Source organism: Eleutherodactylus coqui, chromosome 2, assembly GCF_035609145.1.
Source record: "Eleutherodactylus coqui strain aEleCoq1 chromosome 2, aEleCoq1.hap1, whole genome shotgun sequence".
NCBI lineage: Eukaryota > Metazoa > Chordata > Amphibia > Anura > Eleutherodactylidae > Eleutherodactylus > Eleutherodactylus coqui.
The window spans coordinates 276916523-276936867 of NC_089838.1; the positions used below are offsets into that span (position 1 = coordinate 276916523).

Below are 20345 nucleotides of genomic sequence, written 5' to 3' on the forward strand. Positions count from 1 at the left end.
GTCAGGAATTGTTCTGACAAGCAGATGGTGCACAGTCAAGCAAATTGCAGCCAAATACAAGGTTGATGCTCCAGTTAATATGTCCAACTTGTCATTCTTTAGCTCAGATGGGCTATATCAGTAGATGATCAATTCCAGCACCATTTCTGTCTAAGACAAACACAAAGACAAGACTCCAGCAGGAAAAACAACACAAAACTTAGATCAATGAGCAGTGGAAAAACATCACTTGGTCAGATAAATCCAGTTTTTTTTGGGTTTTTTGCACCATGCTGTTGGGAACGGCAGAATTCAGTGCAAGTAGCATGAATGGATGAACCCTTCCTGTCACCTGTTCAGACCATGTAGTAGTACCTTTATCTAATCTGTGGAAGATATCCTGTCCGCCAATATTCCTGCCGAATGATTCCAACACCTAGTGGAATCTATGCCACAAGGAATTACTACAGTTCTGAAGACCAAATGAGGCCCAACGTCTTCCTAGATGGTCTTCTGTAATAAAGTGGCCATTCAGTGTATTTGTGTATATAGAGACCAGCAACAATCAAGGAAGTTCAGGGTTAATTTTTTTTTTATAATCTAACAGATTATTGCTGTTTTCCTATCCGCTTTCTAAAAGCTCAGCACAAGAACAAGATAAGTAGCCTTTGAAGATGCTGCTCTTCCCGGTTTCCGACCCTTCTGTAGTTATATCTTTGAGAAAATACTCCGTCAATGAGGCAGGAGAATGTTGAGCTTCCGAACATGTGAGAAAACCGCAGGAATCCCCATGTGACCTGCGCAGCGATGTTATTGGAAGCAGCTGTGACTGATAATGACCTATAACAACCCCCTTTTCCTCGTAGCTACAGGCAAGCGGAATAACAGAGTGCGTCTTTTGTTTTAATTGCATCGTCACCATCTTTCCAACAGGGGGCAACGTAGTCTTAAAATAACATTTGTTTAATAGTCACCATAATTTCCCGTAATGTTAGGTAAGCTATTTGAAAAAAAAAATGAGTATGGAGAAACTGGCTCCTTTGTCTTTCAAAGCAAACAACTTAACCAGATACTTTCTGCATCCATTACCCAACATATTGTACTGCAGTATTTCTTCTCCTTCTTGTATACAGTACAGATTAGGGACGGTTCAGTCCTGCAGTGTGTTTGACCCAATAGACAGCTGCTCATTGTCAACATTTGATTGCCGCCTACTGGGCTTTTTTTTTTTTTTTAATCTATGTCCCTGTACAAGTGGATTTCTAGAGCTTGAGTGGATTCTGGGGTGCCTAAGAATATACACATAAGGGCTCTTTCACACTGGCGATTGCAATTTAGCCGTGAGAAAATCGTGTCTTTTTTCCTGTGATCTTTTTGAGTGTCAGCGATGCTTTTTCTTGCAAAAACATCGCTACCACTTGCGATTTTCTCGTGTGTATATCTCGTGCAATTTTGACACCATTTTTTTTCGTGAGAAAGACAATAGGCCTTTCTAATGTTAAAAACACAACACATGAAAATCGAAAGTTCGTGCATTGCAATACGATAAAAAGGAGGCTCCACAGGGAAACATGGGAGATAAAAAAAAAATACATTGCAAAACGCAGAAAGATAGGGCATGCTGCGATTTTTTTTCCCCTCCACATCGCATGAGTGAAAACATCGCAAATGTGAAGGAAACCATTGAAAATCACTGGTTTCATAATTATGCGTTTTCACTCACTCTTGCATTGCTCAAAAAAATTAAGATTTTATCATAAGTGTAAAGCGCATCCTGACACTGGGTTATCATAGTCTTGGCTGCTTTTGTACCAATTGGTCATCTTATTGCTATGATGCAGCAACAATGCTGGACCTTAATGACGTTTAGCATGTATCACTCTGCCATAGTAATGGGTACAGCTAGAATGTGGATTAGGAGATGCCACAGTGCCCCCAGGACTTCGAACCATAGTGGTTTGTGTCGCTAAAGCACTGTGACCCCAATTAGAGTGGTGTTGTAGCGGTTTCAGGCACTAGGTTGGAGCTTCAGGTGTAGCAGCCACAGGTCTGGAGAGTAGTCAAGGAAAAGCCAGCAGTGAGTAACGGGAGGTCTCAGATTACAGTACAGATGGATGAGGCGAGTAGCATAGTCGAAGGGGAAGCCAGAAGTCAATAATGGGAGGTGTTGCAGAAATGGCAGAGGAACAGGAAAGTGGAGCTTGATCAAGCGTTGCTGTGTAGCAGAATAATCACACACCGAGGGAGCGGCAGAGCCAGGCTTTTATAGGAAGTGTAATCAAGAGAGAAGCGGGGTCAGGACTAGGAGACAGAAACTAGATAACTGGGATCAGGAAACATGGCTGAGAGTCATACAAAGGAGCTGTCCATCGGCTGGATAGCTCAGTAGTGAGAGCTACTGACTGGAGTGCAGGAGGTCCACAGTTTGATTCCTGACAGGTATGTTAGAATTTCCTCAGATTTCATGAAGCCAACCCTACAACCTGCTTTCTCCCAAGTTCCTAAGTGAATTATTGTCTACAACCACAATAGTCAGCAGACAAGACGTCATAGTCACTGAGACAGGTAGTGAGGTCATTTGATTGAGAAGAATAGGATTTCATAAAGGGAAATTACTGCACTTATGTCATTGGCCATACTGTGTTTGTACATAAGTCACATGTTGTTTTGTGACGCAACATAGGCTTTACAAAACAAGGACATTTTGCAATACCTTATGATTTGAGTTATAGGGAGGCTCCAAACCATAAGACACATAAAAAATGTATAAAGCATAATATTTCATCAGGTTATGGCTGTTCACACCTCGCCATGGTCCCGTTGAGATTTCCATTGAAAATCCTTAAAACGGCACCTCTTGATGGTATCTGAATTGAACCTATCTTGGCCATTAATGAAAACTACTAATGGCCTCCGTTTCTACAGGTTTCTGTTTGTCTTTAGCATTTTTGTGCTGGAAAGAATAACTTGGTGTACTGCACAGTGTTTGGCTACAAGGGACTAAAGAAAATCCACCAACATCAAACCGCCTAATCTGTGAGCATGGACTTGAGTCTTCACCCACATTAGAGTTGTTGATCCTGTTGGGTGGTGACCCATTGCTTTGCCATCCTGACCTGTACCAGCTGGGACCTTTGTTGAGAGTGCTGGGCCGAAGGAAGCCCTTTAACTCCTTTACACCATTCCCTGTCCCTAATTTTATTTCTCTTTTGTCCTGGAAAACCCCTTCAATAAACGCTATTTAGGGTTCATGCATATGAGTGTATGCAGTTTCAGTGCTAAACACGTGCTATTTTGGTGCGTATGCTTTTATATTTATGCACTTGTTGCATCCGTATTCACTGTGTTTTTCACATGCACAAAAATGCTAGACGACCCAAATGATGGAATGATTTTTTAACTAATGTCTCCTGGCCACATGCGTAAAAATGCAGTGAATATGCAAGCAACTGCATATTTGCTGTGTTTTTACAAAATCCTGTAGTCTTTATTGGGTGATTTCAGTCCGTGATATGGACCAAAATAAGACATGGTGGGATTTTTTTTATTTAGACATGTAAAAAAATTCTCATTTAAATACCCCAACGCAAATCAACGGGGTTCAAGGTGACCGTATTAAGTGCATAACAAATACGGACATAATGCAGACAGGAAACACGCCTGTGTCAATGAGCCCTAAGGGGACACTCCGTATTTGCACAACTGAAAATCTCCTTCCGTTTCTCAGCCCTTCCTGTGGGTTTTTTGTGCAAGTTTTCTGTTTTTTTTTCTCTGAGTATGCAAACTCCGCTCTATAGCGCACAAGTCTGCATTAAACAGAGGAAAGACAGGACCTTGCTATTTTTTCTCGCCTGTACTATTAACGGCCGAGAATATCGCTAGTGAAAACAAAACCAATGTAGTCAATGGTTTCGTTGTGTCATGTTATGCGGTCGTGATTATCACAGCCACATAACGGGACTATATCATGCCCATATAAAGACTCCATCAATGTGTATTTGTGCTGGCTTATTTACTTCGAAGTCCTATTTCAGTGTGTAATATGCACCAAAATAGGAAATACCGTCAATTACTTCATGCGACTGAAAGTCACGTGAAAAATACGCATATGAAATCAATGGGTTCTATTCACTGCCTAATATGCGGCATAAATATGGTCGTGTAAAGAAGTGCTTAGGCCTTATTCACAGGACCGTATATACGCCGCCATTTATGCGGTCCTTGGTCAGCCGATTGAGGGTGCATACTGTTCTGCAAGATGCGTGCTTGTCACACATTTAGAAGTCCAAATCCTGGATCTAAATGAGCGACTTGCAACATTGCGATCCATTGACAACAGGGAAAGGAGTTTGGTGCTCACTGAGCAGACGCTCGCTGGGATAGAGGCAGGGGCGGAGGGTAGCACGGAAGAGCAGGGGGAGCAGGCAGCCAGCTGGGTGACAGATAGAAGGAGGGGTAGAGGGAAGAGAACCAGGGAGGCTAGTCCTGAGCTGGCACAACCCAGCAAGTTTGCAAAGTTGGCAGATGAGGGCAATGCCATTGCAGAGCCAGCACTGTGGCAGCACAATATGTCCTCTGAATGCCAGGGGGTTAACTGCTCTAGTGAGATGGGGACGGGGAGCGCAGGACAGGCTAGACAGGTCCTAGTGCTGGGGGACTCAATTATAAGGGGGACAGATAGAGCAATCTGCCATAAAGACCGGGATCGTCGAACGGTGTGTTGTCTTCTTGGCGCTCGAGTTCGACACATCGTGGATCGGATTAACAGATTACTGGGAGGGGCTGGTGAGGATCCAGCAGTCATGGTGCACGTTAGCACCAATGAACAAATTAGAGGTCAATGGAGGGCCCACAAAAATGATTTCAGGGACTTAGGGTCCAAGCTTAGGGCGAGGACCTCCAGGGTAGTTTTCTCAGAAATACTACCTGCACCTAAAGCCACACTAGAAAGGCAGCAGGATCTTAGGGACGTAAACAAGTGGCTCCAGAGTTGATGTAAGAAGGAGGGATTTGGGTTCCTGGAGATCTGGGATGACTTTGCTGTCGGCTACAGGCTCTACCATAGGGACGGGCTGCATCTCAATGGGGTGCAGCTGTGCTGGGAGGGAAGATGGCTAGAAAGCTGGAGGAGTGTTTAAACTAGGGACTGGGGGGGAGAGCAAAAAGAGAAACAAGGGGGTAGTCAGTGTAGCTAGCGACCTGAGTCTAAGTAATGGGAATGGGGGTTGAGCAGGGGGTGGGGTTAGTACGGTTAGAACTGACAGGACAGCCATTAGTACAATTAGTAGCAAAAGGAAGTTAAAGAACAAAAACAACTGTATAAATTGTAATGTTACCAATGCAAGAAGTCTGATTGGCAAAGTGGTGGAGCTTGAAGCGAGAATGACTGATCAAAATTATGATATAGTTGAAATAACGGAAACATGGCTTGATGATAGGCGTGCGATTGGGTGGTGAATTTACAAGGTTACAATCTCCCTAGAGGAGACTGTGGGACACAGAAATGGGGAGGGGTATGTCTGTACGTTAAATCGTACTTAATGCCGAGGCTATGGGAGGATATAGGGACAGGAGATGAACACGAGGAATCTCTGTGGGTAGAAATACAGGGAGAAAAAAAATAACAAAATCCTGATAGGGGTTTTCTATAGGCCACCAAAAGCAACAGAAGAAACTAAATCCTTACTACTATGGCAGATATAACAGGTGTCAAACCACAACAAAGTAATTATCATGGGGGACTTTAATTATCCAGATATAATATGGGATAATGAGACCTGCAAATCTCACAGGGCTGATAAGTTCTTGAGAACAATTAAAGATAACTACCTTACCCAACTTGTGCAGGAGCCAACTAGAGCGAGGGCCACTCTGGACTTAGTACTAACTAACAAACCAGACCAAATAATGGGGGTGCAGGTTGAGGGGCACTTGGGGAACAGTGACCACAAAATAATTAACTTCCAGCTGTCATTCAATAAGAAGCCTTGTCAGGGAGCAACAAATAAATAAAAAACTTTAGTAAAGCAAAATTTGATCAGCTCAGAACTACTATCAGTAACATTAATTGGGACAACATCCTCAAAAATAAAAGTACAGACGACAAATGGGAAAAGTTTAAAAGGATCCTAATCACCACATGTGAGCAGTTCATTCCCTCTAAAAATAAAAGAACTGCAAGTAAAAGGAAACCATTGTGGCTTGACGGTAAGAGGGGCAATAAACGAAAAAAAGAAAGTGTTCAAACTAATAAAGCAAGAAGGCAGCGAAGAAGCGCTAAAATAATACAGGGAAAAAACTAAATATGCAAAGAAAAGGTCAAAACAGCTAAGGGAGAGGCTGAAAGACTGATCGCCAAACAGAGCAAAAACAACCCTAAACTATTCTTCAATTATAGTAACAGTAAAAGGATTTGCACGGAGAGCACTGTCCCTTTAACAAATAATGCAGGCAAAATCATTGAAGAGGATGGAGGGAAGGCAAACCTATTAAATAGTTTATTTTCAAGTGTATTCACGAACGAAAAGGAAATGTCACATGAGATGCAGGGGAATAGAATGAACCCCTCGCAAAATATTACATACCTAACACAGGAGGCAGTGCAGAACAGGTCAAAGAGGATTAAAATCGATAAATCGCCAGGCCCAGATGGAATACACTCAAGGGTTCTGAGGGAACTAAGTGATGTGATAGCTAGGCCGCTATTTCTAATATTTATGGATACTATCAAGACCGGGGTTGTACCACTGGATTAACGCATTACCAATGTGGTTCCAATATACAAAAAGTGGTCCAAAAGAGAGCCTGGTAACTACTGGCCGGTAAGTCTCACTTCAATAACTGGAAAAATATTCGAGGGGTTTCTGAGAGACACCATCGTAGAATACCTCAAGGAGAACAACAGAATAACTCCTCACCAGCATGGGTTCATGAGGGGTCGATCATGTCAGACCAATCTGGTCAGCTTCTACGATGAAGTAAGCTATAGGCTGGACCTGGGAGAGTCTACTGATCTCGTATATCTAGACTTCTCTAAAGCATTTCACACCGTGCCCTATAATAGGTTGACATACAAAATGAGGCACCTCAGACTGGGTGAAACATGTATACCTGGCTAGATAGAATTGGCTCAGAGATAGAAAGCAGAGGGTGGTAATAAACGGTTCATACTCTGATTGGGCCACCGTCGCTAGCGGGGTGCCACAGGGCTCAGTATTAGGCCCCATTCTGTTCAATATATTTATCAATGACCTGATAGAGGGGCTGCACAGTAAAATATCAATATTTGCAGATGATACAAAAATATACAAGATAATTAATACAACGGAGGACAATGTACGGCTACAAACGGACCTAGATGAGCTGGGGGCTTGGGCAGAAAAATGGCAAATGAAGTTCAAGAAGGGACTAGATGTCTTTCTACAGCGGAAGGATATTACAGAATATAAATTTTAGGTGACCAGCGGGTTGTTGATCTGGGTCTTACAGACAGGTGACAACTATTAGAGGTTGATCCAGGAATTAGACTGACAGCCATTAAGGAGACGGGAAGGAATTCTTTCCCTATAAGGGCTAATTGGCTTCTGCCTCTTGGTTTTTTGCCTTCCTCTGGATCAACAAGGAGGTTGAATCAGGCTGAACTAGATGGACATTGTCTTCATTCGGCCTAACATACTATGTTACTATGTAGTTGTGTCAAAAAATCACCCAAAAATTGCGACCATCTGAAGCATTGAATTCCAATGTATTCATTCAGATGAAGATTTTTGGCGAGCACATCTGTGCCGATTTTATACGCTGCATCAAAAGATAGGTCTTGCCCTATCTTTTGCCAAGATACACTGGAAGCTCCCATAGACTTTTATGGGAGGGGGAGGGAGTTTAGCTGCGTCCAATGCTGGGAAAACAAGACTGCTGGCTCTATTTAAGCATTAGCAGTCATTCAGAGGGTTTTGTGCCGATTGATGGATTTCCGCGTTATAGCATATTTTTTTGCCGATACACAGCAGCCGCCCGTGTGACCAGCGTTATTTACCTACTTACCACACATCGCCTAATGAGAGAGAGGAAAAAAGGCAAGTCCATAAAAGTAAAAAATCAGAAGTAGATCACAATGAAGAACACATCTCCAAATGTCTTTCCTTTTGATTTCCATGCAGTATATCTCTGTTTTACTTTCACAAAGCATGAGTTAACCGTCCAAAGAAAGCATCCCCAATCCCCCCGCCGCGGATCCGTTCCAGGACTCCAAGCGCTCAGAATTAAATGTATTTTTTCAACCATATAAATTTCATCATGACCTCATGTTTAGATTCCTCAGAAAAAGCCACAAACAAAAGAGAAACTTGAACTCCTGCTTATTGCCAAAAGTTTCGTAACCCCACTTCATTACTTCATTGCAGATAACAACGCTTTAGGCTGCTGTCACACCTGCGTTAGGGGCAGCTCAGGGTTTCCGTCTCTCTGCTCCGTTTTTGGAGGAGACAAACTGAAATAAAACTGCAAAACATGGCTGTTTTTTTCCTAATTGATTTCAATGGGGTTTCAAAAAACTGCAAAGAATTCCATTTGCTTCTATTCCGTCATGTTTCTATTTTTTTGATAGAAAAATAACACTGCAGACTGCACTGTTTTGCCATCCAAAAAAACGTAAATCTGATGCAATGCAGCCAACGGAAGCCTTACTGTTTGCTTTCCGTTTTTGTCAAACCCAATTGAAATCAATGGAGAAAAAAAGCATATCCAAGTACTGTGACTGTAACAAGGGGGCATCAACTACATCTAGAGCACATGTGTCAAACACAAGGCCCGCTGCCTCATCTTCTGTGGCTTGCGGCGTGCCGGTCACCACTCTAGCGATTACCAGCTGGGGTGCCGCAGCTCCCCACTGGTAATTGCACTGTTACTGCTGATCCCGGCGCACACTCTGACGTCACAGTGCAGCCAAGATCCTCCTTACCTGAGCCTGCTGCTAGGGGGTAAGGTTAATGGTGGCTGCTGCTGGGGGGATAATATTGCTGCTGTTGGGGGGGGGGTTAATATTACTGACGGCGATAATATTATTGCTGGGGGGGATAATATTGCTGTGGGGTTATTACTACTGAGGGGGTCAATATTACTGTGGGGGTCGCTATTACTACTGGGGACACTGTGGGGTACCCTGTTACTACTGGGCCCACTGTGGGGGTCCCTATTACTAATTGGCCCACTGTGGGGGTCAATATTTTTATCGGGGCCACTATAAGATTCACTATTACTATTGCAACCACTATAGGGGTCACTATTAGGGTTCTTTCACACAGGCGTAATCGTATTTCGGTCACACAAACACGCTGCGTATTTGCGCAACCGAAAATCGCTTATGCCTGCATATTTTGGCAGGCAAAAAAGAGCGCAGATGGACCCATTGAGATGGTGCGTAAATATGCAGTGAATACAGAGGTTTCCTGCGCATTCACCACGTATTTGCGCGGCCCATTCACTTCAATGGCCTATTGGTGTGCATAGTACTTAACAAAACAGGTCATGCTGTGTGAAAATATACATCATGTAAATGAACTCATTGTAATTAATGGCTTCTATTCACTGCATATTATGTACGCAACAAATACACTTGTGTGAACAAGCCCTTACTATACTGTCTGACAATCGGCCCTTTGAAGGTCCCCATAAGCCTGATGTGGCCCTCGGTGAAATTGAGTTTGACACCCCTGATCTGGAGGAAAGAAAGTTTCTACACCAACATAGAAGGGGGTTCTTTACTGTAAGAGCAGTGAAACTATGGAACTCTCTGCCTGAGGACCTTGCAATGGCAAATTTTACCCGCCTCCAGCTGCTTCCGTTGTCAACCTCAAAAATAACGGATGTGGACAGCCTAATCACAATTAACATTGCGTATGGATTGTGGGTACCCATGTCATCGCTTAGCGACAGCATAGGAAATACAAGCAATGAAAAAAACAAACAAAAATAAACTGTACTACGCATGGCCGATGGCGAATTGCCGCGGTTATACGCAATAGGGTTCAAGCAGGTACACAGGGTCGGCAGCCAGGCTCACAGCTGGAATACGCTGCAGGCCTTCCGCATGCAGAATCCGGCTCGCTGGTGAGCCAGGCCTAACTTAGGCTCCTTTTACACGAAGCGGTAAATCATTTGCACGAGCGAACAAATGGATAATAGCAGAGTTCGCTCACTCAGCCTGTCTATACAGCCATAGTAGAAAGTAAGTGTCAGGCAGCACAGTAATAAATGACTACATTTCTTTATTAATCCTCCATAATCAGCACTAAAAAGGCACCGTTTGAGCCCCTAATCGGGGGCTTTTTTCAAGCCTCTAAGTGCCAAGGAATTCGCAGCCCGACTTCTCTCTGTTTGCTTGTTGTTAACGTCTTGTCTGCTACGCGGTGCCCACCTGCCAGTCTCCCTGTCCCTTTTTCCTTGGGGTCCCTGTTGCTAGTGCTGCGCAGGACCGTCGCCTAGTTGTCGCCCTGGGGCCTAGCCCAGGGCGGGCAAGTAGGTAGGGACACGGGAGAGGGTTGGCGTAGGGACCCCCTGTCCACCTGTCCCGGCCAGCCGTAAGACATACAGCTATAATTGATGGACTGCACATCTCGCTGTTTACACGGGGAGATGTGCAGTAGACCAACAATCCCCTAAACAAGATGATCAGCCGATGAACCAACGTATGCTTGTTTGTTGGCTGATCAATTTTTCTTTTACATAGCCCAATTGTTGGGCAAACAAGCATTCATAGGAACATTTGGCCCGATAAGGGCATTAAAGCTAGCCATATACATTAGATAGCTTTTGGCCAGATGATTTTTTAACTGACAGCTGCTTCTCCCAACTACCCATACACATGCTTAATGGGAAGAAGGGCATAAGCTTCTGCCAGACAGGAGGCTTATCTACTCTGAAACTTAAAATAGTTGACCCTTCTTCTCCCTGATATCATGAATGATCGTAACACCACCATGCACATTAGAAGGTCTGCCAATCGTGCAGAAATTAGCGGGTTCAGCCGACATTCTTATAATGTGTATGGCCACCTTAGATGAAGAAAAAGATCAGTAATTGTGAAAATTAACCGTTTATCATTGATCTTGATTGATTGCACCTCTGTAAAGGGCTTTATCGGAGACATGATTGATGGACATCTTGTTTACAACAGGCATTGCACTAAGAGCTCGGCTCATACAACAGCTTTCACTAGACAGGAATTATACTCCTCGTCTTGCTGGGAAATGTCCATCAGATCCTTGAGAATTACTGTTAAAACCACTGATCATTTGTCGGTGGTTTATAAAAGTGGTCTGCATGAAAGAGCCCTTCAGCCTTACAGGAAGTTCTGGTGGAGGTGAGGTAGGCTTCATATTTACTGTAAGTATAGCAACAGGGCTGCTTCTAGCAGGATTTGTCTTCCCTCTGTCTCATTGTGGGAACCCACAAGAAGACTATAAGTTGATTCTGGGGTTCTGCTCTGTGTGCCCACCTACGGATTGTGGTCCCAGTTGCCCGGTTTGGCTCCCCTTAATGATAGCTCTAGCATTTCCAGTAGGTTAAAGGCTGAGATACAGCTGGTTTGGAAAGGCTCAGGACATTTCAGCTACAACTTTGGATACTTTGCTTTATTTTTCTGCTTTCTTTATCATCATATGTCCTCCTTACCTTTTTTTTCCAGGTCATTAAAGCCAATCTAGAAAATCCCACTAGACCAAACTTTCCATCTTTCAAAATTGCAGGTTGTCTCCTTTCGCCCTGCTACATGTATTACAAAATACTCAGGAGAAACTGGACTGATTGATGTTTTACAGACGTAGCAAGGTTTAACTTGACACATAATGAATTAAGGCTGCTGTCACTCCTGCGTTAGGGGCAGTTCAGAGTTTCAATCTCTCTGCTCCGTTTTTGGAGGAGACAAACTGAGATCAAAACGGATCCATTATTTTCCTCATTGATTTCACTGAGGTTTGAAAAAAAAAAGAAAGCAAACTGAAAGGCTTCTGTTTGCTTCCATTCCATTAGGCTTTCGTTTCTTTGTATGTAGAAATAGCGCAGTCTGCAGTAACCTGACAGGATGGAAGCAAACAGAAGCCTTTCAGTTTGCTTTCCGTTTTTTGAAACCCCATTGAAAACAATGGGAAAAAAAATGATCATTTTTTTTTCAGCTTTATATCAGTTTCTCTCCTCCAAAAATGAAGCATAGAGATGGAAACTCTGAATGGAGTCCTAATTAGACAGGTGTGAAAGCAGTCTAAGGGTCCATTTAGATGGGATGAATGTTGGACAAACAATGCCCGACACTCGTCCCTGTGTGTCCTCGCTCCTGTGCACGGGAGCTGGTAGTGCTGGCTAGCTCACAGAGCAGCCAGCAGGGGTGCAGGGAGGCTGAAGGAGATTTCTCTCCTCTCGCTCCCCCACCCCTCTCTATTGACTTAACATAGCGGCCGTTCAGTACTGAATGACCGCTACTTACACTGAACGATCAGCGTTCAGCTCCTCATCCATCGTTTATGCAGCATGTTACGTCAATGGACGGGGGCGGGAAAGCGCGAGGAGAGAAATCTCCAGCTTCCCCACTGTGAGCCAGCGATACTAGCTCCAGTGCAGCAGCACAAGACCGAGTATGTGTGGGGACGAGTGTCAGGCATCGTTTGCCCGATATTCGTTCAGTCTAAATGGGCCTTAGGAAAAAGTTCTGTGCCAAAGTTTATTTGCCTTTTTAATAGCTTTTCAATGGCGTTTGTTGTGTTTAGATAAGATAACTTGTTTCACAGGTTATCACAGTTGAGTTAAACGTTGTTACATCTGTATGTCATCAGTTTGGTAACAATAAAACTGGTGGCTAAGGTTGGGTTCACACTGGATTGCACAGCCTCTCCATCCTGTCTGAATCACAGAAAAGGGTGTCAATCCAGGTTTCCATTCTGATGGAAACCTGGATGACACCATGGACTTTAATGAGTCCAACTGAGACCAAAGATGGAAACTTTGGTCTACATTTGACAGGGTTTTTTAACACCTTTCATTCACGAGGTGCATCCAAGTTCTAAGGTCTTCCAATTTTTTCTTGGGAATAGGAGCAGATAGAAACATGGGCATTCTTCGGGGATGAGTGAGACAGATGGTAGCATTGTCCAGTGCACAGAACCCACATGGCAATGGCTCATGTTGGAAGCATTTTCAGTATTTAAAATGGCAATGTTCATGTCCCAAGAATGGCATGTAATTAGTTTTCTTCACTTAGTGGGAGACTATGGTTGCAGCTACATGTCTCCATGTGAGTTGCTGGAACCAAACCAAGCCCGTCTGCGGGGTCAATGAGCATATGGTTTATCAGCCAAATCATTGTGAGTGGGTGTTGTTTCGTCTCATAAGGCCAGTTGGACCCTAAGTCCTCATCCTAACTTTGAATATGCTTTTCAGAAGTTACTGTGCAGATTGCTTTAAAAAAAAACAAAAGCCGTGCACCTATCTCAAAACATTCCTGAATATAATATACATATTACAATGAACAACCTTACCTTATCTCCAGGCTGTGGTCTCATTATTGACACCCGACTATATCCTTTTCTCAGAAGAACCCACAAAGCATCAAGCTTGCCCTGCAATGTCAGAAACACATGAATATATTAAAGTAGATATCTTTATACAGATTGCATGCAGAAGTTAGTTATTTTTCCTTCATTGTTTACTCAGCAGAGTGCCATACATGTTTTGTGGTGGTGTCTGGTATTGCAGCTTAGTCCCATTCAAAGTATCTAAATTGCAGTCAACTTTATATTGGATGCGATGCTCCATGAAAAGTTTAAATGGCAGAGACAAGATACTCTCCTCACCTCCACAGTTATACTTACCTTAGAACTTGTAAAATAAATAACTTCTTGCATATCCCAGTGCAGAAGGGTATCTCCTGTACAAGTTTCTGGGTAGCTCATGACAACCGCTGCTTGAAAACTGCACAGCAGCTGCATTGTAAGACCCTCCTACACGAAGACAAGCATAGGTCTCTATAATGATTGGACTAGGTATAACCTTGAGGGAGGGGTGGATGGCCTCCCTTTCAGGAAAAAAACTATATTTTCAGTATTTTGAAAGCTGGGTCACTTTAAAGGAAAACTCCATTTTTATAGATTTGATTTACTGTTAACAGTCTTTTGGTGGTCCTTAGCAAAACATTATGTAGAGCCTTTGGCTGCTAACACTGTGGATGCCAATACTATTGGTCATTATTGGATTAAGGGTCATTCCCTTCTAGTTTTTTCATGCCAAGACAGATGGAAGCTATAGGAGCAAACAGAAATATTTTCCCATTGCAGAACCATATCATGAATCAGTTTTCACATAATATACTACATGAATATAGAGATGGCGTAGAAATCGTAGGATAGGCTTCAGAAATCCCAAAAGCTATGGTTACATCTGTTGTTTAGATCCCCTCAATCCCAGAGCAGCCTGTTAAGCTGATCTTGTATCCTCAAAAGGAGAGAGTGTAGAACAAACTAGCGTCCATAAAATAGGGACAAGGTCAATGCATAGAATGCTGAAAAGGTTCAATAAAGATATTAGTTATCCGTATACAATATATAAGTCTACCAGTCCTATAAAAATCTTTATGTTTGCAATGTAGCTCGGCTATTGCTGGCAATGTACCCAAAGATCCAACCCCGGAGATGAATAACTATATAAAAACTTAAAAGTGTCATAAACAATAATAGTAGAGGGGACGTCCTCTTAATGTTACAATTAATGCACATACAGACCTAAGCTTTGCTTAGTGTTCCTCAGCAGACCCTTGTTTGTGCACATTGGGCACAAGTATAATGGGGAGTGCGGCAGGTGCCCAAGTACCAAGATATGATGCAGCAGATAGAGGAAATGGAATGTAAAGTGTTTATTGGAAGCACAACAAGAAAAGTCAGCAAATTAATAGTAAGTTGTATTTAACTGAGTTTTCACTTTTGACTATCTAGAAACTGTATACTAGTAAGGACAGCATAGTAATACCTCATGGAAATATTAATGATACTTTACTAATAACAGGATGGTCTAACAGGAGTACAGAACATGGCAGAGTACACACTTCTTCAGCAGTTTTTATATTTTGCCATGAAAAAAGTCTCTCAGTCCTATGATAATGTGTTTTTCATGCTCACCAATCCCATAAAGACACTGGGAACCCGAGCAATAGTAATAGTCTCTAACACTTTGATTTTCCAATGAACAGTGAACGATGGGGCAGACCTGCTAATTCCCAACAAACTCTCCCTTTAGGTATGCACACATACAGTTCTCTTAAGAGGCCAGCCTCACTTACAGTTTGACACGTTGGACGTCTTAACTGAGGCTGGCCAGAAACTATCCACAACTTCCTTGGGGACCAGGAAAATGATTCTTAGCTAATTCTATACTTGCTCTGTAAACAGCAGTTGGCCATTCCAACTCAGGGCCACAGCAATGTCATCTCCTCTCCAGGTTCCCATGGAACAAACGCCCAGTTGCTTGCTCCTTGCTATGCCATCAACTCAGCAGACTCTACAACTAGTATTTCTTTTTAGCCCCGGCCCCCTACGCAGCACAGTATGTCCTTTTTATGGTCCAAGCCTCATCCAATGAAACGGGTCCAGTGAGCATGCTAAGCTCCACTGCACCAAATTTTGGCGCATCTCTTCATTATACTTCTATAGCCCTCTCACACAGTACTGTGGGTCCTTACACAAGCTCCATCAGACCACTGAGACAAAAAATTACAAAACATCTGGCACATATAATTTGCCTGTCTTGCCTGTCAAAGTCCATGGACATTGAATCTAGGAGTGTGTTAACTTTCCTGGAGCAGGTCCAAGGATCTAATAGTATGCCAAGCAGAGAAAATACACTAGCAGGGAAATGTAATCTGTATTTGTACAGTATATAGATACAGCTCTGGCTTACCATTAAAAATGAGCACATTTTTACCGATGTTTTGCCACTGGACAAATTTCCTATTGCAGTCGTATGTCCCAAAGATCATGCAGATGTTGCCCTTGATCAGATTTAACCCCAGTATTGCAGCCATAACCACTGAGCCATCCAAAGACTAAGTTGTTGTTTTCTCTCTCTCATTAGATGTTATTCAGGATATGCAGTTTAATTATAAGCTGCTTGTACATTTGATTGACACATGCTAGAAGTAGAGGATGCTGGGAATTCACGGAGCAGAATGGAAACTTATTGAACTACGGCCGAATATTTTGCCTTCCTGCTGAGCAAATTGGAGAAGTTTCTCTTTGGCAGATGAATGAACATCTTATACAGGGAAAATATTTTAGTAGTGCTCCTTCCTCGACATTTAGGATAACGTTTGTTTAATTTTAGAATTGTTCTGCTTTCACGGCTTAAATAAAAGATTGATTGTTTTAATCAAAAAGAAATAATGAATGGGTGGAGGGTATTTAAGGTGTCATTTGTACAATTTTTTAAACACCTGCCATAATTTGAAGCCCTGCTCGAAACACGTAGGATATTTGTAAACCTACACATGTTATTTACTCCTTTTTATCCTGAGATGTGTTCAGTGAGAATGGGGCCTCCCCGTGAGGCTGAAGAGTTCCCCTGTCACTGCTGTGGAAGAGGATCGCGATGTTCTCCCATTGCTTTCAATGGGACCGGCACTTCTGCAGTCCCATTGAAAGCAGTGGGCTGCTGGCAAGCCCTGCAGGAATTTTCAAGGAAGGGCTTTAAATATAAGCCCTTTCCTGAAAATCATCCATAGAATGTGGTAAAAATTTTAAAAAATATATACTCACCTCTCCTCAGCTGTGGGGCTCAGGTGCGTCCAGCCTGTCTTCTCCCTGCACTGCTCTGAAGCTCTTTCAGCAGGAAGGCATTTTAAATCCCTGCCTGCTGAAATGGCTGCATCTGATTGGCTGAGCGCTAAGCCAATCACAGGCAGCATTCAGCCATCCTATGGTGCACGCATGTCCTATGTTTTGCAGATACGCGCGTTTGCACGTCTGTAAAACATGGACATGTGAACACACCATAGGGAACCAATGGTTCTGATGCACACGTGGTTTTGTGCGCACAATTGTGCACACATAAACACGCTCATCTGACTCCACCCTCAGGTGACACACCTTATTACGGTCATGTGTCCTGGACTGGCTGCAGGTTTCCTGACCCACAGTCTGAGCATCATTCGTAGATCCCTATGATGCTCGGAGTGTCAGGAAACCCATCATTAGGCCGGGACACAAGTCTCTGTTGTGGATGCAAAAACATGCCCGAAATATGGTGGTGTGTCACTGGCCTTCAGTGTAATCCTTGTGTACTATATTTGTAGTATATACTGTACTATTTCTTTTACTTTGACGGATAGCATGTGATTTAACTGAGGAAGAATCCAGTTTCTTCCCAGAACGCATTTTAATTGAAACAAAAAATAAAATAAAAACGTAAAACCACAACTCTGTTTGATGACCATTGATGACAGGCCAAAAAGGATCCAGTTTCTACTATATTGCTGTTTAAATTTGCTTTGGCACAGCAGTACTTTCAGTTGTACTGACTTATTTATTATGACAACATTTTTGCAATTTCACACCAGGTTTTCTACATTATCACACAAAATTCTTATCTTAACTTCTTCATAATCACTGACTGAGTGGACCACCTTGCCACGAGTGAGTAACGTAATAACTAGTTTACTTTTGCTTTTATGCTCAAACCAGGGCAAAGTTACAAATACTGTACAGTTGTTTTTATGCCAAACTTTAACCTATGAATTACAAACTTTTTACAGCCCGTCACAAAGCAGGCAAAAATAAAATGCAATTGCCTTCGTACAATATGAATCTACTACAAACCTATTAACATTTTTCTTTCTTCCTGTCACATCCAAGCAGGATAGGCTGGATCCGTAAACCTTCAATACTTTGCAACTGCCCACCAAACTGTGGTAAACAATAAAGAAAACTGACACAAGAAAAACACTGTCCCCAAAGACCCTTACCCAGGTAAAAAAAACTGCCTATGTGCAGATAACCCACCCTGACAAGGGCGAACCTGACCACTTACCTAGGCCACTAGCAGACCCTATGTGGGATAGGAGAAGACCACCGAAAACAAGATGAAAATGAATAATAACACAGCACTTAGCTTTGAAAAGACTCAGGCAAACAGGAGCTCCAGCACCTAGCTCTGACTTATATCATAGACAGAGGAAGACTGAAATTAAACAGTACTGGGGAAGCAGAAGGCAAGGCTAAATAGTCCTGACAAATTTTCCACAGGTGAGACCAAGCAAGTCTTACCTAATACCACTCACATTAGAGCCTGAAGATGGAGAAACACATACAAAACTTGTACCAAAATACTAGAAAGCCCTTCACAGTTTAGACATAAATTAAAATCAATTCCTTTTATTAGATAGCTTTAAAAACACAGTAGAACAAAACAGGGCACTACAAATAACCCTCTAGATTGCCAGAGGTATATTAACTAGAGATGAGCGAACACCAAAATGTTCGGGTGCTCGTTATTCGGAACGAACTTCCCGCGATGCTCGAGGGTTCGTTTCGAACAACGAACCCCATTGAAGTCAATGGGCGACCCGAGCATTTTTGTATTTCGCCGATGCTCGCTAAGGTTTTCATGTGTGAAAATCTGGGCAATTCAACAAAGAGATGGGAACGACACAGCAACGGATAGGGCAGGCGAGGGGCTACATGTTGGGCTGCATCTCAAGTTCACAGGTCCCACTATTAAGCCACAATACCGGCAAGAGTGGGCCCCCCCCCCTCCCAACAACTTTTACTTCTGAAAAGCCCTCATTAGCATGGCATACCTTTGCTAAGCACCACACTACCTCCAACAAAGCACAATCACTGCCTGCATGACACTCCACTGACACTTCTCCTGGGTTACATGCTGCCCAACCGCCCCCCCTCCCCCCCACAGCGCACACCAAAGTGTCCCTGGGCAGCCTTCAGCTGCCCTCATGCCACACCACGCTCATGTCTATTTAGAATTGCGTCTGCCATGACGAGGGACCGCAGGCACACACTGCAGAGGTTGGCACGGCTAGGCAGCGACCCTCTTTAAAAGTGGCGGAGCGATAGCCCACAATGCTGTACAGAAGCAATGAGAAATAGAATCCTGTGCCACCGCCATCAGGAGCTGCACACGTGGGCATAGCAATGGGGAACCTATGTGCCACACACTATTCATTCTGTCAAGGTGTCTGCATGCCCCAGTCAGACCGGGCTTTTTAATTCATAGACACAGGCAGGTACAACTCCCTATTGTGAAGTCCCTGTCGACCCACAGCATGGGTGGCTCCCTGGAACCCACCGGCGGTACACAGAAATATCCCATTGCATTGCCCAACACAGCTGAGGTAGTAATGTCGTGCTTAATGCAGGTGGGCTTCGGCCCACACTGCATGCCCCAGTCTGACTGGGGTTCTTTATAAGTGTACAGATGTAGTAAAAACTCCGTGTGCACCTACAGCATGGGTGGGTGCCAGGAAGCCACCGGCGGTACATAGAAATATCCCATTGCATTGCCCAACACAGCTGAGGTAGTAATGTTGTGCTTAACCCTTTCCAATCCAATTTGTATATGGTTTTCCTAGGGGGCTTACTCTTTTTCTGCCGTTATACAACGGCGCTATATGCTGGCTAAAGCCAGTACTGCATGAGCTGACACGTAGGATAGGCTCCGACAGCAGAGAGGCTGGCAATATACAGTAAGAGAACCCCGACGGATGTCTTCAAACATCAGAGCTGTACAGCCTTAAATCATAATGTCTTCACAGGTCACACAGTGGACTGGAAAGGGTTAATGCAGGTGGGTTTCGGCCCACACTGCATGCCCCAGTCAGACTGGGTTTCTTTATAAGTGGAAACAGATGCATTTATAATTCCCTGTGGACCCACAGCATGGGTGGGTGCCAGGAAGCCACCGGCGGTACATAGAAATATCCCATTGCATTGCCCAACACAGCTGAGGTAGTAATGTCGTGCGTAATACAGGTGGGCTTCGGCCCACACTGCATGCCCCAGTCTGACCGGGGTTCTTTACAAGTGGACACATGTAGGTTAAACTCCCTGTGGACCCACTGCCTGGGTGGGTGCCAGGAAGCCACCGGCGGCACATAGAAATATCCCATTGCATTGCCCAACACAGCTGAGGTAGTAATGTCGTGCGTAATACAGGTGGGCTTCGGCCCACACTGCATGCCCCAGTCAGACTGGGGTTCTTTAGAAGTGTACAGATGTATTAAAAACTCCGTGTGCACCTACAGCATGGGTGGCTCCCTGGAACCCACCGGCGGTACATAAAAATATCCCATTGCATTGCCCAACACAGCTGAGGTAACG

The 20345-nt window shown here is 43.6% G+C and overlaps 1 protein-coding gene across 1 annotated transcript in view; it reads right to left on the reverse strand.

The window, feature by feature from the left end:
• The window catches only part of ANTXR1 (ANTXR cell adhesion molecule 1), a 222201-nt gene that overhangs the window by 19806 nt on the left and 182050 nt on the right, over nucleotides 1–20345 (reverse strand). Inside the window, exon 17 of the mRNA XM_066593054.1 lies at nucleotides 13506–13586. Coding sequence (XP_066449151.1) covers nucleotides 13506–13586 — 81 coding nt within the window. The remainder of the gene's footprint in view (nucleotides 1–13505; nucleotides 13587–20345) is intronic.